Below are 23,189 nucleotides of genomic sequence, written 5' to 3' on the forward strand. Positions count from 1 at the left end.
AAATTTCCATTATTAATAAAGGCTTTCGGTGCTCTAAATATTCCTTTTTTAGGGCTCTAGCCAACTGTCAAAGATTTGATTTATAATTCTCTCCTTTTTGCTTATTTTCAATTAAAAATTCGACTACATTTCCTATATATTCTTCTAGCTGTTTTTAAATTTCCATTTTTTTGTGAGTGATTTGGTTGTTGTCTATTTTTTGCAACTTTTCTGTTCATTTTTTATTTTACTGCATATGGTTATAGAATAGTCTATGTGATTTAATTTTTTGGGGGTAATTTACTTAGTGTTTTTCTCTGAGGTCCAATTAATTGACATTTTCCCTAAATGTTTGTATGTTTGCAAATACTACGAATTCCATCTGTTGAGTAGATATTTCTCTCACACTATCTACAATCAATTTTGTTAATTTTACTAGTAAGTATTTCTATGTTGTTACACATCTTGTAGAGTTTCCTGAAGTTTAAATGATTCTTATCTATGTTATTGGATGGAGGCTGCCAAGAAGGACTAACAGAAAACATCAAATACAAGCTCTGTGGTTTCATTTCAAATTACACTAGAATGGATGTGGAGGCTGCTGTTTGGTGGAGAAATAATTGCAGGAACACACGAGTATAAAGCCAGGATTGCTCTGTATAAGAGCAATAGCAGTCCCAGCTGGTTTGGCTCAGTGGATAGAGCATCGGCCTGTGGACTGAAGGGTCCCGGGTTTGATTCCAGTCAAGAGCACATGCCTGGGTTGCAGGCTCGATCCCCACTAGGGGGCATGCAGGAGGCAGCGATCAATGCTTCTCTCTCATTATTGATGTTTCTCTCTCTCTCCCTGCCTCTCTGAAATCAATAAAAATACTTTTTTTTAAAAAAGAGCAATAACACAGGAAATTAAAATGAGGCATTCCTCCAGCACACAGACCACAGGGCAATGGTCCGGGCACGGGCCCTGCGGGGCTGTGGGCATTTGCAGTGGCAGTAGCACTACTGGCAAAGTCCTGGCTTGCGGGCTCCTGTTTTCATATCATCTAAATTCATCTTGTTCGCCCAAATGAGACTTTCTGACATTTCCTCATGAACAGTTAATGTTTCCATTATCTACTATTCAATCCATTTTGATATCTATATATATAAAAGCCTAAGCAACTGTTCGACCATCCAACAGGTAGCTATGATGTGCAATGACCACCAGGGGGCAGACACTCAATGCAGGAGCTGCCAAGCTGCGGTGACTTGGCAGCTGCGGTTCTCGGGTGATGCACCCAGAACCAGAGAGGAGGGAGCCTGATTCCGGGGTGCATCACCTGAGAACTGCCTTCTCGCAATCCAGGACCCCTCGGGGGATGTTGGAGAGTTGGTTTCAGCCTGATCCCCACAGGCCAGGCCAAGGGACCTCACTGGTGCACGAATGTGTGCACTGGGCCTCTAGTAAGTATATAAATGCTTTATTCAAATCCAAAGCTCACAGATTGCAACAATGTAAAGTGATAAACAAAACGGCAGACAATGACCGCATTTCCCCGTTGCCGCACCGTTTACCTTGATGGGCTCACTGTACGAGGATCCTTTCACGGTGGCGAGCATGATCTGCGATTCCTCCAACTGGGCCAGCAAGTCATCCAGAGAGGAAATGATGAGGATCGCGTCGGTCTCTGTCTGGTGGAGGACCAAGTGCAAAGGAGTCGTCTTCCAGAGGTCGATGATCTTAAACAGCATCTTTTCCAGAGCAGCTTCGTGTGTCGCTGAGGTTGAGATGTCATTGATCTCATTTTCATACTGAAACATCTGGAATGAAAACTCACTGTTTTAATGTTGGTGCAGCAAATAATTCCTGATACATTGAAAACGGGAGCCTCCCATGAACACGTGGCAGGGACAGCGGCAATAGCGAAGGTCCTATTCGTTCCGTTTCCATCCCAACCACAGGCTGCGTGGCGGGACCTTGGTGACGCGGCCCTTTGGAGTTTATCAGCACCCTATGCGCATGCACCACGCTCAGCCGACATTTCTGCCCACAAGCGTGGGGCCTCGGAGTCCAGTCAGTGCAAATAGTTAACAGCGCCTTCGTACCATTTCCTTCCACCTCCTTTTCTCCGTATCAATGTCAGCTGTTTAACTGCCTTGTGACATGCTTCTGCTTTCTATAGCAATTCCTGGGGTATAATCACCTGAGAGAATGTAACGCTCATGGACCCGACCTCCCATGGCCTCCCTTTCTTTGCCACATCTCTCCCCAGGGTAAGTGTTGCTCCAAAGACATGAGTGCCGTGTATTTGGGCTTCTTCCCAATATGGCCCATTAAACAGGATTGCCTATCATGTATCATTGACTAATCTATTCCCACCTCCCCAGATATCCCGTGAATCCCTCCCTTTTCTAATTCCTAATCCCTGTAGATGAACTTGCTCACTTAAAATTAGCCTCAGTGCCATTTCAACCGTTTTTTCTCTCTCTCGAACCCCTCTGGCTTACCTTGAGCGCGAGAAGATTCTCTATGGTGCAGTTTCTATCAAGAATAATGGACTTTCCAATGATCTCCTGGAAAGCCTCCCAGTGCCGCGGCTTGAGACAGGGGTTCCCCAGGGCGATGATGATGGGCAGTTCCTGCTTAAAGGCGGTCACCGACTGCTTAAGGTACGTCACCATGTTGTTCTGGGGCAAGCCTGTAAAGGCAGCGGGTCGGTAGGCTGACGACGTGTTCACTGTGTGTTTTAAACTAGACAGATGATCAGTTATTCGTCTGCACGAGAACAGTGAGATTTATTACTATCACCTTCCCGTAAGACTGAGCTGTGGGTTAAAGAGAACCGGCACTGCAGATCAGAACCAAGTCACCTATAGCATCTGATGCCAGGGAAGCTGCTACAGGGTTCCGACTGCCACGGACAAGACAGACAGACAGGCGGACAGGTACACACTGCCATTCAAAAGACTGTAACAGGGCCCGGCCGGCGTGGCTCAGGGGTTGAGCATCGACCTATGAACCAAGAAGCCACGGTTTGCTTTCCGGTGAGGGCACATCATGGACGTTTCCATCTCTCTCCCTCTCCCTTCCTCTCCGAAATCAATCTAATCTAATAATAGACAAATATGCAAATTGACCATACCTCCGACACACCCACAAGCCACGCCCACAAGCCACGCCCACAAGCCACGCCCACCATCCAATCAGAGCGAGCATGCAAATTAACCCAAACCAAGATGGCTACAGCCACAGAGAGCAAGGTTTCCTAGGTAACAGAGGAGGCCAAGCTTTCCGCCTGCCATTTCCAGGCCTAAGCCTCCACTCAAGCTACAAAGTTTCAATTATAGAAGGTAAACAAATTCAAACAAATGGCGGCAGAATGGAGCTTGAGAGAGCAGGCCAGGGTTGCCGCCAGCAACAGGGGAAGCAAAGCTTTCCACACACCCTGGCCGGGCTCACCTGCTTAAGGCAACAAAGTTTCAATTATAACCCCAACACAATGGCTGCGACCTCGGAGGGAGCCCCAGGCTTGGCTTGGCTCCGCTCCAGGCTACAAAGTTTCAATTGTAGAAGGAAAATAAATTCCAGATACCAGGGCCTCCGCTTGGGTTACCAGGGGGCGTGGCCGGCCTGCAAACCACCACAGGCCCCTCACTCAGGCTGCCCCACACCCCAAGGGAACCCCACCTGATCTGGGACGCCCTTCAGGGCAAACCAGCTGGCCCCCACCCCTGTACCAGGCCTCTATCCTATCTAATAAAAGAATAATATGCAGATTGATCATCACTGCAACACACAATATAGCTGCCCTCATGTGGTCAAAGATCCTGCCCCCATGTGGACACAAGATGGCCACTACAAGATGGCCAGCAGGAGAGGGCAGTTGGGAGGCACCCGGCCTGCAAGGGAGGGCAGTTGTGAGGGATCAGCCCTGCAAGGGAGGGCAGTTGAGAGGGACCAGGCCTGCAAGAAAGGGCAGTTGGAGGTGATCAACCCTCCAGGAGAGGGCAGTTAGGAGTGACCAGGCCAGCAGAGGAGGGAAGTTGGGGGCAAACAGGCTGGCAGGGGAGCTGTTAGGCATCAATCGGGCTGGCAGCGGAGTGGTTAGGGGGTGATCAGGCTGGCAGGCAGAAGCGGTTAGGGCCAATCAGGAAGGCAGGCAGGCAAGCAGTTGGGAGCCAGCAGTCCTGGATTGTGAGAGGGATGTCTGACTGCCCGTTTGTGGGATCGGGCCTAAACGGGCAGTCGGACATCCCTCAAGGGGTCTCATATTGGAGAGGGTACAGGCTGGGCTGAGGGAGAACCCCCCTCCGTGCACGAATTTCGTGCACCGGGCCTCTAGTAAATATATATTTTTAAAAAGAGACTGTAAAGGTTTGGGGCTTTTAAATTCTGCTCAGTAAGGAACAACATCATGGGGAAAAACAGTCACTATTTTTTTCATAAGGAAGATACTTTAACACTGAAATGTAGGTGAAAACTTTGCCATGGCACTGACATCCCTGAGACACAAGACTCAAACCTGTGCAGGTGAAGGTTCAATCCTTAGAACTTTGTCTACTGCCCCTTACACAGAACAGGGAAGGGCCCTGGCCGGTGTGGCTCAGTGGCTAGAGCAGTGGCCTGTGGACTGAAGGGTCCCAGGTTTGACTCCAGTCAAGGCCACATGCCCAGGTTGCGGGCTTGATCCCCAGTAGGGGGTGTGCAGGAGGCAGCCAATCAATGATTCTCTCTCATCATGGATGTTTCTCTCTCACTCTCCCTTCCTCTCTGAAATTAATTAAAAAAATAAAATATATATATATATACACACATAAATAAAACAGGGAGGGGGCAGAGAAACAGCAGAAGCTGGGGACCCATATTCTTTTTTTAAAAAATATATATATATTTCTTTATTGATTTCAGAGAGGAAGGGTGAGGGAGAGAGAGATAGAAACATCAATGATGAGAGAGAATCATTGATCGGCTGCCTCCCGCAAGCCCCCTGCTGGGGATTGAGCCCGCAACCTGGGCATGTGCCCTTGACTGGAATCAAACCTGGGACCCTTCAGTCCGCAGGCCAACGCTCTAGCCACTGAGCCACACCGGCTAGGGCTGGGGACCCATATTCTTAAATCTCCAATTTGTACAGCTGGGGCTTCTTTGATAAAGCCATGCTGAATAAGCGCAATATTGTCTAAGACCTGGTTAAATAAAGGACAAGGGAATAACTGTGGATTGTGCGATTCTAGACGCTGGCAAACCAACAGATTTCACCTGGGAAACCACGGGTGGAAGGTGTGGTCCACTTGTTAACAGCTTTGTGTCTTGTTCTCTGAACACACAGGACAAAATATGGAGTGAGACTGCCCGGAACGGTGCTCTGGGAGCGCAGTGAGACTGCAGGCGATTTGTTCCGTTCTCCTCTTGACTAAACTTTTGTGATATGGCTGTCTTTTGGGGGAATTCAAAAACAAGCAATCTGAAGTGTCTCTGGAGGACAGCTGAGAGGTGAGGGAGGAATTTAAATTCTGCCCCGATTTCCCCCTCCCACGCGAAAGGCTTCCTTTTGGAGGGGGAGGATGTCGCACCCCTGCTCACACGGCATCGCACCTCTGCGCTGGCCCATTTCCCTGGGGTGCTGAGCAGAAGGGGACCCTCAAAGGCACTTCCAGCTGCGTCCCCACTGCCCAGAGGGCCCGGGATGTGGGTGCAGACTCCGCGGGTGGGCCCTCAGCACCCACCCAGCTCTGGCCCTAGGAAGAGTCGGAGTCGAGGGGGAAGTGTCTGGGGTCCTACCTGGTTTAAAGGAGACGCAAGCTATTATTAATTACTAGTAGCCCATTTGCAGGAAGAATCCTGCAAGCGGCCACGTGCGCTGCCACTGCCGCCGCTGCCGTTGTGGCCGCTGCGCCTGCACCCACAGGCCGCTGCCGCCCGCCCCACTCCGCCCCGCCCCGCCCTGCCCGGGCTTTCCCTCTGGCAGCCACCTTGCTTTCCGCTTTTCCTCCCTCTTCCTTCTAAGTTGTCTTCAGTCTTCACTCCTCCCTCCCTCAGTGTATGCAAATTAACCTCCATCTTTGTTGGGTAATTTGCATACTCACCCTGATTGGCTGGTGGGTGTGGCTTTGGATGGTGGGTGTGGCTTGGGCATAGCGAAGGTGTGGTCAATTTGCATATTACTATTTTATTAGGTAGGATGTTAAGCAAATTTGGGGCCCAAGTTTCCATCTCGCTTTTGCTTCAGGAAATAATCCTACCCGTGCCCTGGGCTGTCTCTCCAGCCATGAAGGTCAGCTGGTGGGAACTGGGAGAGAGAGGGTGATCTTGCGGACCCAGAGGGCATGTTGTATGTAACTCTAGGTGGGCAAACACGGGGAGGACACACTTACCTTTTTCTAGGACTAAGATGAGGCTCATCCACTTGGACACGTTCCTCTGCACCGACTCTATGTCAATGTCGCGAAGGGTGCTGGCCCTCCACTCCTGAAAGAGCGCTCTCCATTCCTCTTGCGCCTCCCACAGGATCTTCCTCAAGGTCAGCTCGTAGTCGATGTCGGAGATCTCGGCAGCCACCATCTGGGTGATCTCCTCCACGTTCAGAGGGTGCATGTGAGACTGGGTGTCGCTGAACGACTCCTGGTAGTTGGCGCATATCCTGACTTTGTTGGCGAGGCTCGCGGCTTCCTGGGAGAAGGCCTGGATCATCTCCATCGCCGTGGACGCCGCCGTCCCCATGTGTAACAGAACAGGCGTCCTGATCTGAAAAGGAGCAGGAGCACACGCTAAGAGGTCACAACGTAGCCAAGTTCACGGACAGCATTTCAGCGTGCAGCCCAAGCTTTCCCATTGTCGCCTGCAACCATCATCTGGAAAGAAGACCTTCAGCTTATAATTCCTGTGTTTGTTACGATTCGTTGTAATTATTATTATTACCATCAGACCTATAATTTCCCGTGTATCTTCTCTATTTCAGGCGCTGTGGCAATACGTTACCTTACTTACTAAATCCAACCATCTTCAAAGATAATTACTAGTTTGTACAATTTTTCGAAGAACTTCTGAGGTTGTAAATAATTTTCCCATCGTCAGATGGTAAGCGGGCTCGGCCCTCGCAGCCCCGGCTGCCTTGTGTTATATTCATAACATCATTCGTGGGCCGTACAAAATTCGCTGCTGGTGGGAACGCGGCCTGGTGCCGCCACTATGGAAAACAGTATGGAGTTTCCTCAAAAAATTAAAAATGGAACTGCCATTTGACCCAGCGACCCCACTTCTGGGAATATATCCTAAAAACCCCGAAACACACCAATCAGAAAGAATATATGCATGCCTACGTTCATAGCAGCATTACTTACAATAGCTAAGATCTGGAAACAGCCCAAGTGCACATCAGTAGATGAGTGGATAAAAAGCTGTGGCACATTTACACAATGGAATAATATGCAGCAGTAAAAAGAGGGATCTCTTACCCTTTGAGACAGCATGGAGGGAACTGGAGACTATTATGCTAAGTGACATAAGCCAGTCAGAGAAAGACAAATATCACATGATCTCACTTATTTGTGGAATCTAATGAACAAAACTAATTAACCAACAAAATAAGACCCCAAGCAGGGAGGCCTGGAACAGACTGACATGCCTCCATGTTGGGGTGGGGGGATGAGGAGAGATAAACCCAAGAGCTTATCTGCTTATATGCACAGCCCATGGACACGAGCAATAGGGTGGCGAAGACCTGGGGGGAGGAGGGGGGAGGAGCCGGGCAGAGGGAGGTACAGGGGAGGGGGAATGGGAGACATCCGTAATATTGTCAACAACAAAATAAAAAAATAGTAATAATTTTAAGAAATTAAAAAAAAAATTAACCTGCTATATTTGGTCAAACATTTAACTAACTCACCCCTAATGCCTCGGCAGGGCCAGACCAAGTGATTTCACGGCCCCATAGGCCCACGGGCCGGACGGGCCTCACCCCTGGCCCAGGCTAAGGCCCAGGAAGACCTCCGGGTCTCTTTGCCCTTTGCATGCCGTGCCTCCCCCGCCCCAGCCCCTCGGGCAGTCTGTTGAAGCCCGTGGGGAGCCAGCTTTGCTGTTGTTTGCCGTCTACGTTCCCTCATAATGGAAACAGATGCAAAATCTCAGCTGGAGGTTCGTGAGAATAGACATGTCCTTTCACCTGCCATTCCCATTCACACATCATCCAAATTCTGTCTGTGGGTTCCCGGTGAAGAATCCATCCCTTCAATCATTCCCCTGAGAGTCCGCAGAAGGAAAACTCCTGCCTGCTCAGGCCCGCGTGAGACCAAGACCCCGGTGACCTTTCATGAGAAACCAACACTCACCTTGGCCTTTAAATGACTGGCGTCAACCCGCAGGCCCGTGACGTAGGCTTCCAGATTGTCTCTGAACTTGGCGACAGCAGCATCCTTGTTCGCTTTACTTAGCTTCACAGCGCTCTTGAGCTGCGCAAACTTGATTAGAAGGATTTTATGGATGGCAATTTGCTCTTCTGAAATATAGACCTGGTAGTAACTTAAGACAGAATGTAGCTGAGCAACTGCTGAATACTCTTTCTCCAGTTTGGATATTTTGGAGGAAATCGCATCCAGAAAAGTAAAATGTTCCATAAATTCTTCTATTTCAATGGGATGACATTCCAGTTTTTTCAAGGACGTTTCTACAACCTGCAATCGTTGACACGTCAATGATAATTATATAGTGATTTTTCACTACTTTAGAAGAGTAATTACTCGTTTTTAATATCTCACACTAACTTACATAACTATAATGCTAGAAAAAAAAAATGAAGACATCATCTAGTTACACTGATACCAAAACCAGATCAGGATGGTCAAGGAAAAGAAAATCACAAAGCAATTTCGCTTACAAGCATAAATGCAAAAATCTTAGAAATCATGTGCATGCAGCCCAGCCGGTGTGGCTCGGTGGTTGAGCTTCAACCTATGAACCAGGAGGTCATGGTTCAATTCCTAGTCGGGTCACATGCCCAGGTTGCAGGCTCGATCTCCAGTGGAGGGCGTGCAGGAGGCAGCCGATTGATGATTCTCTCTCATCATTAACGTTTCTCTCTCTTCCTCCCCCTTCCTCTCTGAAATCAATAAAAACATATTTTAAAAAGTAATAATGGCCCTAGCTGGTTTGGCTCAGTGGATAGAGCGTCAGCCTGTGGACTCAAGGGTCCCGGGTTCGATTCCAGTCAAGGGCATGTACCTTGGTTGCGGGCACATCCCCAGTCGGGGGTGTGCAGGAGGCAGCTGATCGATGTTTCTCTCTCATCGATGTTTCTAGCTCTCTATCCCTCTCCCTTCCTCTCTGTAAAAAATCAATAAAATATATGTTAAAGAAAAAAAAAGTAATAATGTACATGCATATGCCTGTGCATGCTGGCAATCTAAATCTATCCATTTGGATGCGAGATTAACCTTAGAAAGTCAATTAACGTAATTACCCACGTTGAAAGATGAAAGAAAAACTGTATGATCATTACAGCAGCTGCAGAATAAGCATTTGATAAAATTCACTTATGATATAAAAAATTCTACTATATTAGGAATTCCTTTCAAAATAAGGGAATTTCCTTAATTATGTAAAGGAAAACTACCCAAAGCCTCCGGAAACAAAAATACCTCTGGGGTATGCAGCAGCCAGAAGAGAATGAGCCAACAGAACTCTCAGGACAGGTGCCCCAAGCTACTTTGGCCCCGTCCTGTGTTTAGTAATTTCTGGTTAAAAGCCAGGCATTGCTGGTGCTGCATGTCACAGAGGTCTGATTTTTGCTGCAGTTCTTTAAAGGGTGCTGTCCTTCCTTTGGTGAGGGGGTTGTTTGCACATCTTTTGCAGTTTGATCCCTTGGAGGCCTAGTTTTCATCTCTGGATTTAGAATGCCGACCCCTTTAGTGACCAGCTCCATTGCTAAGGCGAAACCCTCTAGGGTCTCCACTGAACACCCGGTATACCCACTGCGACCCTCCACTCTGACTGGCTGGGCCTGGGCTCGTAGGAGCCCTGGCAATGGTTCTGCTTCCAGCTCTGGGGGTTGTAGCCCATCTCTGTGGATTTGGCTCCAGGCCCCTGCACAGACATGCTTGGTAACTGCAGCTGGGAAACAGTCCTGGGACCTGGGACCCTCTATGCACTTTTCTGCTGGTTTTTATTTTTGTTATTTTTGGGGTTTTTTGTTTTGTTTTGTTTTGTTATTTTGGTGGTGGTGGTGGTGGTTTTTATTGTTTTGTTTTGCTTTTCCTAGCTCCCTTCTTTGACTCTAAAAGTGAAAATGTTAGCCATCTCAGCTCAGTGAGGCCACTGGGCGCTCTCCCGGGTCCTCCTCCCTGCACTTGTAGTCCCAAACTTCCCTCCAGGTAGCAATCCCGTGTGTCATTTGCTTTCCTGGTCTCCAGGACCACAATCCTACACTGCAGGTGATGCAGTATCTAAAAGTATTTCTTTCATTTGTTTGCTTCAGTCCTCTATTCTCTTTATACGGGAAGTTAAATCAGGTCTAGTCCTGTTTCTCCATCTGGCTATAGCAGAGGTTTTGAACTACAGCAGGCTCACCCCATCATCAGAGTTTGTAAACATTATACTGATTCATTTCTGCGTAATTCAACCTTTAAAAACTCAATGAAGATGACCTTGAGTGTCACGTAAAAATGTTCCTAATAGAAGAGACATATTGGTATGTTAGGAATGATCTAGAACTAAAAGTACTAAGTCATCTCCCTGAGGACTAACCGTTGGTGGAGGGTAGGAGTGGGGAGTTCAATTGTCCCAACATCTCATTTTTGGAGGCGGGGAGAATGAGTGAGTGACACCATCCTAAACATCTCATCTCCTGGGGGCAGTCCATGCCCAGACCTGGGAGGCTGGGCAAGTAGACGTGTTTGTGCCACATGGTACCTGGGACTCAGATAATGTGCTCACCAACGCCGTCGCTTTAGGGTAAAGAATAGGACACATTTTGCATCGTATTCTGGTTCCTCTTTGTCCTCTGAGCGAAATCCTGTGAGAGATGAACTCAGGCTGGGCACAGACTGAGGGGAATGAAGCTGGATGAGAAAATTCTTCTCTGCCTTTGGCGGAGAGCTGACTGCAAAGGCCGGTGAGGGCGAGACAGCAGCCGTGTCTGCGCTCAAAAGTGGTGGCTTCAAAGAGGGAGCCTGAGCCCTCGCCTTTAACAAAGAACTCTCCCTGGAGGGTTTTCTGTGGGAGGACAGGGTTCTTGGACAGCTCGCTGGCAAAGTCTATTAAGGAAGTCACCTTCCCTCCCAAGTCGGAGCCTCAAATAAGCGATCACACTTTTAAGGTTGGCAGGCAGGAATAGAGCGCAGAGCCAGCCGCTAAATGTCAAGACGCTCAGGCTTAAAAATCGTGTCCAGACTTGAGCACGGATGAAACCAGAGGCAAATCAAACGTATGTTTTTAAGAAGCCGCCTAAGCCTCACCGCCAAGGCCATTCCCTAAGGCGCCCCCAGCCCTCCGAGCTCGTCCTACAGACAATGCGCTGCTACACCTGCACCACCCCTCCGATGCCGGCCTGGCTGAGGTCCCGAAGGGTAACCCAGGGGATCGTCATACAGGGCACAACCAGGGGCCACAGGGGGCAGAGGGCAAGGACACTGCCCCAGAGGCCTGAGCCGGAGGCTGCCGAGACGGACCAATCAAACGACTTACTCGACAACCAAGGGCGATTCTCGTTTTTCTGCCCAGCGAACGTTGACTCTTGCTCTAGAACACTCTAAATGCTCCCCGTTTTCTCCTTTAAAGGATGGGCCTTCTCACTGCACCTGCCCAGTTCCTTCTCCACCTGTTCTGATGGGAGGACGGGGCTGAGAGCTCTTCTCTTACGGACAGGTCACGCCAAGTGCCACTCGCGCACTTGACAGAACCGCACGTGATGGAAACGCACCGCGCTGCTCCGCCGGCCTCCCCTGCCCTGGCTGTGCCGAGTGTGAGCCAAGTGCCTCGGGGGCAGCGTCACTATCAAGGGGCACAGAGCAGGAGGAGGAGGAGCCTGGCTCCCTGCCTGCACCACAGCTACTGCCCCAGCCCCGGCCGACCAGCGTTTATACTTCTACCCGAGACAAATAAGCCCGTTGTTTCATAAGCAGTGTTTTTGGGGTGTCCTAATACTTGTTGGGAAATGTAACCTAAATTAAACCGAGTCGTTTTTTAAGTTACAGGATTATTGTGGATCTAAAGATAATGTGCATTTCATTATATACAGCACATAGTACTGTTCATCGAATAGTCCCTTTGCAATCTTCTCTTCAACTCTCTGTTATAGCGTTAACAATTCTTGAATGTTCCTCCTTCTCAAAACACTCCCTGGCGTTCTTTGATCTCTTTGGTAATCCCTTTGGTATACGTGGGGGCTCCTCTTCCTCTAGCAATCTCCCCAATGTTGATATTCATCAGGCTTCTGTTGTTCTTTTCTATTTTTTTTTTAGGAAAATCTACTTTTATTGATTTCAGAGAAGAAGGGAAAGGGAGAGAGAGAGAGAGACATCAATGATGAGAGAGAGCCATCAGTTGGCTGCTTCTTGCACGCAACCTGGGCATGTGCCCTGACCGGGAATTGAACCGTGACCTCCTGGTTCACAGGTCCGTGATCAACCACTGAGCCACACTGGCCGGGGCGGCTCTTTCCTGTTGTCACCATACACACAGACAAGGGCATTCTCATTCACTTGGAGGATTTCCATGACAATACGCATGCTGCTCATTTAGATATATATTTCCCGTCTAGACTCTGTCCTGAGACCCAGACAGGCGTATCTGAGTCTCTACTTGAGTGTCACCCAATCGGACAAGCACTGAGCTCCCTGGCCCAGTGAATAAGGTCACTGCCCACGCTGCTGCCTCACCAAAACCCCAGAGCATCAGTCCCTGCTCTTTCCTTCCTTCCACGGTGTCCATCCCTAAAGCCTGCTGACTCCCTCTCTTAAATAAATCTCACATCCATACACTTCTCAGCCCGCACCTGCGACGTGCCTGGCTCCAGGCATCATCACCTGTCCCCTAGATGACAGACGGCTTTCCCCGACTGTCCCACTGTCACCCAGTCTCCACCCTGCAGCCAGAGTGGTCCTCACCCAAATTCCCACGGCGCCTTCCCCGCCCCGCGTCACACCGTGCCGGACTCCCGACGGGGAGAGGAGGCAGGACGCGACGCGGGCTGCCATTCCAGAGAGGGTTTCTCCGAGGACCCGACACCTGCTCCAAGACCTCAACAAATAAATGCGTACTGGCCTTTTCCGAGGATAACAGTCATCGTGTGTGCTTCCCAAGTACCTATTTTGAGATTATAATGGACTAATCTGGAAGATTCTCAAGCAACAGGCGTTTTCAGAACACTTACTTCCAGGAGATGCGTGTTCTTCTTCTCAATGACGGCCCGCAGGAGGTCCTGGCTGGTCTGCAGGATGCCCTCCATGTGCGGCAGGCACTCGGCCTGGTAGTCCGCACTCACCACGGCGAAGATGCCGATGCGCTTCTCGGTGACCATGCTGACCACATCGCGCAGGTAACCGAAGAACTTGGCGAGGATGGTGCGAAACTGCGACGAAGTCAGCTCCTCCATCGATGCTATTTTCATGCCCGTGACCTTGGCCCTCTCCACCATCGTGCAGTATTTTACGAACCTGCGGCTATACCCGTTCACGAGGTTCATGGAACTGCCCAGAATGGCCAGGAGGCACACAATCTGTAAAGAAAAACACGACAGAATTTCATTCTGAGAGTGAAGAGAGCATGGCCCGATAAACTCGTAATTCCGTTAAAAATATGTAAGACAGCAGTTATATGTCCCGTTCATTTCTTTTTTTTAATTTCAAAATAAAGTTTATTTTTTCAAAGAAAGAAAAATAAACCAGACAAGCTAATGGCCACCCAAGGCTGAGAGGCAGTTTATAATTCTGTTGAAGAGAATCTGGTGAGCTCATTTCATTCAAAACCTCTACTAAATAAATATGTTAGAAATAGAACACTAAGACATTCACATCACTTGTTTATACCTGGCGGGTATGTAAAGGTGTACAAGGCTATTTAACTAGACAGTTGGCATGTTCTAGAGACACCAGCCGGTTACTCCTCTGCTGGTCACCGGGGTTTAGTGTATGTGCTCTGTGCTCTAGAAAAGGCCAGTCCTAGCCCTGGCCGGGTTGCTCAGTGGTCAGAGCGTCAGCCCACAGACTAAAAGGTTGCATGCGGTTCGATTCCCGGTCAAGGGCATGTACTGTGGTTCCAGGTTGGATTCCCTGGCCCCTCATATCTAAATGAGCAGCATGCATATTGTCATGGAAATCCTCCAAGTGAATGAGAATGCCCTTGTCTATGTGTATGGTGTATATGAGGAAGGCAACCAATGGATGTGTCTCTCACATCGATGTTTCTCTCTCTCTCTCTCCCTTGCCCTCCCTCCATTTTATTCTAAAAATTAATGGGGGTGGGGGGAAATGTCTTTGGGTGAGAATTTAAAAAAAAAGAAAATGCCAGTTCTATATACTATGCGATATTACCCAATTCCCAAAACACAACTACTCTGGATAGGGTGGAATCCTGATCCAGGCTAAAACCATTACATTCTCTCGTGAATTTGAACAAAAAATACCCAGTTGGATGGTAGTGGGAAAAGCCAGAGTCATGGCAAGTCAACAAAACAGCAAGGCAATATTCAGAGGGAACCATGAAAGAGAAAGCTCATTCTCAGAGCGATGTTGGGGAATAAAAAGTGAACAGAAGTGAAATACCACGAGGAAGAAAAAATGGGAAGGCTTTTCCAATCGCTATAAATTACACGGTATTTTTTCATCTAAGAACGTCACTGAGTTTCCGGTTTTCAAACCAAATATTCCCTAAGACACACAGTTTCTAAACGTACCTTGTTTTGGTAGGTAGGATCCATTTCAAAAAGGGTCTGACAATCTGGCCATCTGGCTTGCTTCTTAGAGTCTATTCCGCTTTCTGCTGCATTCGATAAATCCGAATCAGTAAAGTCAGACAGGCGGGGATCTTGGTCAAGAGGAATAATTTGGGCTAAAATATATGAGTAAAAAGTTAATATTGTCTGAAGTCCTGACACTGTATAATTATCCATGACATCTAGAACTACTGATAACTGAAAATGGTTTATCATGGGAACTAGATAGTATAAATGGGACTTAAAGGCAGGTGTAAAAGTTTGGATTTAATATTATGGAAACAAAAGAATCACTCATAGGTAACTGGTGGTAGCGTGATGAAGCATGATTAAAACAGAAACTGAGAATAAGTCATTAAGCTAACAAGGATTTGACGTGTATATGCTATTCGAAGACCATTCTACCAACGTGCGGATACAAAGATTAGAAGACACAGTCTCTGCTATCAATGAGTTCATAATCTAGCTCCACAGGCAAAAAAATAACTTGCACCTCCACTTTAGACATTATAAAGTATCAACTCAAGATGCACCATCTCCCTAAAATTAAAAAAACACACATCTAGAAATCTTCTAGGAGGAAATGTAGGAGAGGTCTGTGTGACCTTCAGTTAGACTAAGAGTCTTTAGACATGAAATCAAAAGTATCATCTATGAAGACAAAAAATTGATAAGCTGTCCTTGATCAAAATGAAGAAGTTTAGCTCTGTGAGAAAGAAATGAAAAGGTAAGGCACATTTTGCAAATCTTATAACTAATAAAGAACTTGTATCGAGAGTACATATAAAGACCTCTCACAACTCAACATTAAGGACAATGAGACAGACTGGATTCCTGAGCTTACAAAAAGAAATCAAGCAATGCATTGGAGCCCGGCCGGTGTGGCTCGGTGGTTGAGCGTTAACCTATGAACCAGGAGGTCACGGTTAAATTCCCAGTCAGGGCACATGCCAGAGTTGCACCCTCGACCCCCAGTGGGGGGCATGCAGGAGGCAGCCGATCAATGATTCTCTCTTATCATTGATGTTTCTCTCCCTTCTTCTCTGAAATAAATAAAAATATATTTAAAAAAACAAACATTGAACTGGATACTGGTTTAGGCTGGAAAGAGGAGCCTCTGAACTCAGCCAACTCTGGTGATGTGATTGGAGAATGCTGCTGCATCCAAGGAGCCACAGCGGGTCCTGGTGTTTCAGGATCTCTGTGAGACTGAGACAGTGGAGAAGGGATCGGTTCGTTGGCCAGGCTGGTGACTGCCATGTGATTTCAGAATGCGTACACCCAGCTGGAAAAGCATTAATAAAAATCTATTTAAGCCCTGGCCAGTGTGGTTCAGTGGATAGAGCGTTGGTCCGCACACTGAAGGGTCTCAGTGCAGGTACCTGGGTTGCAGGTTTGATCCCAGGCCCTGGTCGCGGCACGTGCAAAAGGCAACCAATCAATGTGTCTCTTTCACATCGATGTTTCTCTCTCACTCCTTTCTCTCCCCCACTCTTTCCACTCTCTCTGAAAGCAATGGAAAATATCCTCAGGTGATATTTTAACAACAAAAACTATGTAAGGAGGAAACAATACCTTTGTTTCGCTATGATATAGAAGGTATTACTTATTTAAGTCTCATAAAATTCTGTAGTACATTACTGAAAAAAATCCACGCCTCCACTATTTTCCTAATTCTATGGTTGTGGGTATAATTCCCACATATGCTCAAATAATTTCAAATTCACATGGATTGATCCCAAAGAGTGTGAATTTATGATCTCTCATATTCCGTAATGTCTGCCACATACGTGGCTAAAAGCTTCCAATGCCTAAATTTAAGAAAATATTGCTGAAGAATATAATGTATCTAATTAAACTTTTAAAATACTTACTTATGCATTTTTCAATATCAGCCAGCATATTTTGAATTTTTATTGAAAAGTCCAGTCTGTTGGGAGCAATTAAGAGATTTGTAGGGAATTCTAAAAATCTACAAGAGAAAATAATGAAAGCAAATTCAAAAGGATGCAGGAACTAGCATCAAGTCTAATTACTTATAATTTCAGAAATGTGTGCTACTTACTCATCATCCTCGGTTTTACTATCAAAATCAGTCATGGCTTCTATATCTATTAGAATCCATTGAAAAAAAAAGAGAATAAAAAATTGATTGATATTTATATCAGCTAAATGACAAGCTGATATATATCAGTGCTTCCCAAACACCCTAAGAATCAATTGGAAAGGTAATGCCAGCCAGCACCCCCACCCCCAATTCTGACTAAGGAGGTCTCAGAGGGAGCCCAAGAGTGTGCATGTTAACTAGCATCCCAGGTGCTATCCGTCCTCATGAAGGGGGTTCCTCAGGTCCCCCTCAGTGACCAGTGGTATTAAGATTAAAAAATGGGCCCTAACTGGTTTGGCTCAGTGGATAGAGCGTTGGCCTGCGGACGGAAGGGTCCCAGGTTCGATTCCGGTCAAGGGCATGTACCTTGGTTGCGGGCACATCCCCAGTGGGGGGTGTGCAGGAGGCAGCTGGTCGATGTTTCTCTCTCATCGATGTTTCTAACTCTCTCTCCCTCTCCCTTCCTCTCTGTAAAAAAATCAATAAAAAATGCATTAAAAAATAAAAGATTATGTGTTAAAAAAAAAATGGGTAATGGTGTTACTGCTCGTATCCACTACAAATGGCCTGTTGAGTTTATACCTCCTCAGAGCATCCTTCCTTCAACATTGCTGAAAATCACAACCTACTGAGCGATCATCCATAAACGACTGCATTCTTCTCTCACTTGCGATTCGCCAGCTGTCAGGCTATTTCCTTCCCTTCATGCTTAACCGTCTCATTCATCTCACCTGACAGAATTTCTTCAAGGTTAAAAGTCGTGGCTTTCGGCTGCATTATTAGGAGTTCGTCACTTGAGGGTTTGATGTCGCTGCCGACTTCGTTTTCTGACTCCTCCTCGTACAGCACAGATTTCTCAGAGCACCGGTCAGATTCCTGGAAGCTCTCTCTCGAGTTTCTGGAAGAATCGCTCTCAGAAGGAATTCTCAAGTGCAGATTTACTTCAAATACTGGTGCATATTTTGTCAAGTCCTTATCCAACTTAATGGAATTCAAAATCTAATGTAACAGACAGGTTACAGTTCTGGTGATAATATAGAACTAAAAGGACATTTAGATAATACAGTCCTAAATTTTACATGATCAATAATAACTTCAGTTTAACTGAATACCATTGTATTGCCAGATAACTGCTATTTGCATGTTTAAAAAAGTAAGTTGTCCTAACTGGTTTGGCTCAGTGGAAAGAGCGTTGGCCTGCGGACTGAAGGGTCCCAGGTTCGATTCGGGTCAAGGGCATGTACCTTGGTTGCGGGCACATCCCCAGTGGGGGGTGTGCAGGAGGCAGCTGATGGATGTTTCTCTCTCATCGATGTTTCTAACTCTCTATCCCTCTCCCCTCCTCTCTGTAAAAAATCAATAAAATATATATTTTTTAAAGTAAGTTAATGGAAAAATAAATGAAATACTGCAGTATTTTCCCCAAAACTGTATAAATGAATGCCAGAGGGGCCAAATATTAATCATTTTAGAGCTTAATAAATACAAATTCTTAGGCCCTATCCCAAGAGATGTTGAGTTAGAGAGTCAGAGTCAAGGCCAGGAATCTGAATCACTTAGAAGCTGACCAGGTGATGCTCCTGTGCACTCAGGCTCAGGACTTACACATCAGGAATATGTTTCACACTCGTTACCCCAGGTCATGGCTCCTCCCTTTCACAGGCACATGTGAGTATAGGCACCCCTACTGAGAACCAGGAGGATCTGGGGTATCGATATTGTCTTCACACAATGTAACTGCTCGTAGGCTCTGTCTAGGCCTGAGTTCTCAATGTATTGATCCCTCATGTCCATGAAGTGATCGGCTGTGCTGGAGGCGTCTAGTGTGTCTCGATGCAGTCACCTGCTGGAACCCCAACCTTCAGCTCCGGTTATGAACAAACAGAGGCAGTTAACGTGTACAGAAACGCCACCAGCACCCGGGTAGGCTCCTGGGGAAAGAGCTTAGGTAGATGCTGACGGCGATTTGCCAGCCTTAAAAGTCCTACACACACGGGGACAGCGTGTCTGTGTGGGAGGATGGACCGGTCCTGGAAGTGGGATGTGATGGTCGCACCACACTGGGAATGCACCAATGCCACTGAATTGTCCACTGAAAAGTGGTTCAAGTGGCCCATTTTCTGCTGTTTTACCACAATAAGGAAGTCCATAACAGGCAATTCCAAATAAATATATAAAGTGTTGCATAGCTCACTCTGGAAAATAACCTCTGGCTGGTATTTCCATGAGCACTGCCCACTATTTCAGTGCCTAATTCAGTGCCTGGTACATAGGAAGAACACAATGATGCATGGAGGTAAGTGTAAATATAGCTTTCTATAGAGGAAGTAGAGGTGCACGTGTGTGTGCGTGCGTTTGTGTGTGTGCTTTGGGTAAGAAATTGAGCATTCATAAATCACATTTTAATTTCCAAACTTATTCATTTCACTTACTTTTCATTTATTCCTTCATTAAAAAATCTATGTTTACATTTTTCAAAGACCATTTACCTCATTAATATCAGCTTCTGCTTTTAAGTTCGACTTTGGAACAGAAGTAGCATATAAGTTTGAATTAGTAACAAGTTCTTCATAATCACTGGTCATCTTTCCAGTAAGAGAAAAGGCATCCTTGTATGTTCTAGATTAAGAAATGGAAAGAAAAAGCATAGTCTTTTAAATTCTTATATCTTGTTCATATCCACAATACATAAATAACTAGACATCCCTCCAAAGAAATATGGCCAATCAGTATGCAAAAGTATGCATAGCATCACTCATCATTAGGGAAATACAAATCGAAACCATAACAAGATATCACTTCCTACCAATTAGGCTGGGTATTTAAAAAGGAAAAGAGCAGTGTTGGTGAGGTAGAAAGCTGGTGCTTTGCTGGTGGAAATTAAAATGTTGCAGCTTTGCCCGGCTGGTGTGGCTCAATAGCCAAAAGGTTAACTCAACTACCATCAACAGATGAACAAACAAACCAAACGTGGTATATCTATACACTGGAATATTACACAGCCTTAAAAAGGAAATTCTGTTACATGCTCCATCATGGGTGAGCCTTAAAAACATGGTGCGAAGTGAAAACGAAGACAAATATTGTATGATTCCACTTATCTGAGGTACTCAGAATAGGTAAGTTCCTAGACACAGAATGCACAACAGAGGTTATAAGGGCTTGGTGGGGGGCGTACCCATAGAACAAGGAGTGATTGTTTAATGGGTGCAGAGTTTCATAAAATGTAAGAATGGGACAATGAAAAAGTTCTGGAGATGGTTACACAATACTGAATGTACTCAATGCCACTGAATTACATATTTAAACATGGTAAATTTTGTTATTTATATTTTACTACCATGAAAAATTCTTATGTCTCATTATAGCAGAATGGAATTGACTCAAATTCCAATTGAAGCTTATGGCTCCTTCTCGAATCACCCTGGTATCTTTAAGAACTAGCCCTGAACTTTGAACTAGCCCTATACACAGAATTTCCAGATTTAGCAAATAAAAGTGCAAAACACCCAGTAAACTGGAATTTCAAACAATAATTTTTAGTAGAGTAATATTTGAGACATACTAAAAAATTACCATGTATCTGAACTTCAAATGGTACCGGACAGCCCATATTTTATATGGCAATAAGACATATGCAGAATTTTGAAGAAATATTGGAAACTTTTCTTAAGTTTTATGGACAGTATTAAGTTTTGCCAGGTCATTGTAAAAATTGAGTACATACAATTTGCTATAAGAAGCATTTTCAAATTCTCACGTCAACTATTGGCTATTTCCTCTATAATGGACAATCAATGTTTGCAACACTATGATTACAAATTCCTTTTATCAGTAAAAAAAAAAATGATTTACTTGATTAGATTTTCATTCTTTTTTTCCACTGAAAATGGCATTCTAGCAGAACTAATAAATAATTCCAAAAGTAGCGTGACCGCAGTGTTCATCAGCTGGCGGATGAGTTCCTGAAATATGTAGTCAACCAGCATGAGAAACCTCAACATTTTTTTTAATAAACGTCGATATACAGGCAGCTTGAAATGTGATCTGGCATCTTTAGAGAAGCTTGACTCAAAATATTCTCTAATTTCTTCCTTTTCTGCCACCTACAATGCAATAAACACACACATACACTGAGACGCACATGTATTTGCACTCTATACAACACCTGGAAAATTTCCTGTACGGGCAGCTAGTGAATGCACAGTACTAGTTAGCTGGCTAATTAACTACCTTGGTCCCTCTATCTGCCCATTCCCAACACTTTCTCCAGGGATGCAATTTGAAGCAATTGCTTTCGTCAGTAACATACAAACTGATCAATTGAGAGGATATAATTCAAGAGTTACCTTTAAAAGTGTAATTTTCATTTCTGCAATGGCTTTATCCCTGATATCCTCAAGTTGTTTGAATGTGCGGGAAGCTTGCTGTAACTGTTCCTCACAAAATTCATCTAGAGAGTATGTCCGAAACCTATCCAGCTAAAGGATAATAAATGGTGAGTGGTGCAAAGTCAAAATTCATTTCAGAGAGAGAGAGAGAGAGAGAACAGAGAGAGAGAGACAGAGAGAGAGAGAACATTTTGGCCATCTTCTCACATCATAACAAGCATATTTTATATTTTCATTTGTAGGTTATGCTTTATACACTATATGCCTTATATGTTTTTCCTATTCGAACACCCATAGTTAAATATAAGTAAATCTTAATTTAAAAAAACAAACAGAAAAATACATTATTTTAATTGTAACTAAAGTAAGCCAAAGCCAAACAATTCAAGAACTGATGTGTTTTTGAAATATCCATGAACCCCGGGGAATCACCAATCTCAGGAATTGCTTTACCTTGAAGTCCCAATTGCTGTAAAACTTAAAAACATACACACTAAATGTAGGATAAAGAGATTAAAATTAACTATACAAGTAAGGTAAGTATTCTCCTGAATTTACTCGGAATCCGGCACGGAGAAATTTCCATCAACTATGCTACTGAACTCCTCCCTGAGCGTTTCAACCATTCACATATATCCCATCCTCCTTCCTCCTTTCGATTTTTGTTTGTTTTTCCCATATCACGTTAAGGCTCTTGCCAAAATACATTTCCATCAATAAACGTGGACATCTTTATCCCTAGTATATGGCGATACTACTTTATAATGAATGACCTTCCAAAGGTAAAATAAGATTGAGAAGTACTGCTCCGGCCTTAAACTGTGGGTTAACTCTGTGTTCTCGCTCTCTCCTGGCCCCATAACCTGATTTTTCCGGTTAAATGTCTCCAATCTCCCTTCCATTCTGATCTCACTGCCGACACCCTAATTCAAGTTCTTGCTGCTTACGCCTACATGACTACAGTCCATACTAACCGATCGCTAACTCTGCACCTCCTCACCTACAACTTTCCCCACAAACAAACCAGCATCACACGAATTTTCCTAAATAACACATTCAGACACTTGCAATGGCTGCTCTTTAAGAATAGTTCTCAGAGTTGACTCTGCACAAAACCAACCGAGCGACTTGTACACTCCCACGCACTGCACCCTCCTCCCAAAGGGGTGGGAAACAAAAACTCAGGTTTTATTAAGCACTCAAAGCACCGTCCCCCCAAAAGTACAATCACCCGTGAATGGGAAACCAAGTCCCAACTCCAGCTGGCTGTGTGGCCTTGGCCCAGTCACTCTCTCTCCAGGACTCCATCTGCCGTTTGAAAGCGAAGGTCTGGGTGAAATGACCCACATGCATGCTTTCCTTTCTGGTTCCAGCCACGCCAGGCCCCGTTAAAGGTGTGCTTTCGACCCGGGGACTAGACTGGAAACCTCAACCCCCTTCATGGTCCTCGCCTCTGAACAATCCCAGTGTATGCATCCGTAACCTTGCGTCTCTCCCGCCTCCTCACTGTCAATCCTCTTTGGTGTCTGCACCCCCAGCTACGCCCGCATAGCGCCCCCAGTCCTAACGCACCACTGGCCAGCTTCCGATTCCCGACCCCAGGCTCGGCTCTCCCTCCCTTTGACCCTGGTTTCTCCAGCCTCAGGAACCCCTTCCTGTTCTTGCCAACTGTCCTCACAGCCTCGCCAGGGCCGCCCCTGTCTAAGGGGAGGTCTGCTCCTACTGTTCCCCGAGTCTGTTCTTGGCCCCACGTTCAAGACCCAACTAACTTCCAAATCAAACGCATACTGAGTGCTTTCCTCACATTCC

At 45.9% G+C, this 23,189-nt stretch overlaps 1 protein-coding gene across 1 annotated transcript in view; it reads right to left on the bottom strand.

Annotated features, from left to right (window-relative positions):
- The window catches only part of DNAH14 (dynein axonemal heavy chain 14), a 139,557-nt gene that overhangs the window by 97,536 nt on the left and 18,832 nt on the right, over positions 1-23,189 (bottom strand). Inside the window, exons 10-21 of the mRNA XM_054713049.1 lie at positions 21,339-21,470; positions 20,845-21,095; positions 19,479-19,608; positions 17,721-17,988; positions 16,948-16,993; positions 16,757-16,854; positions 14,844-14,998; positions 13,323-13,667; positions 8,287-8,628; positions 6,334-6,703; positions 2,467-2,657; positions 1,534-1,779 (exon numbers count right to left, since the gene is read on the bottom strand). Of these exons, the coding sequence (XP_054569024.1) occupies positions 1,534-1,779; positions 2,467-2,657; positions 6,334-6,703; positions 8,287-8,628; positions 13,323-13,667; positions 14,844-14,998; positions 16,757-16,854; positions 16,948-16,993; positions 17,721-17,988; positions 19,479-19,608; positions 20,845-21,095; positions 21,339-21,470 (2,574 nt within the window). The remainder of the gene's footprint in view (positions 1-1,533; positions 1,780-2,466; positions 2,658-6,333; positions 6,704-8,286; positions 8,629-13,322; positions 13,668-14,843; positions 14,999-16,756; positions 16,855-16,947; positions 16,994-17,720; positions 17,989-19,478; positions 19,609-20,844; positions 21,096-21,338; positions 21,471-23,189) is intronic.

This window comes from Eptesicus fuscus, chromosome 24 (genome assembly GCF_027574615.1).
Source record: "Eptesicus fuscus isolate TK198812 chromosome 24, DD_ASM_mEF_20220401, whole genome shotgun sequence".
NCBI classification, from domain to species: Eukaryota; Metazoa; Chordata; class Mammalia; order Chiroptera; family Vespertilionidae; genus Eptesicus; species Eptesicus fuscus.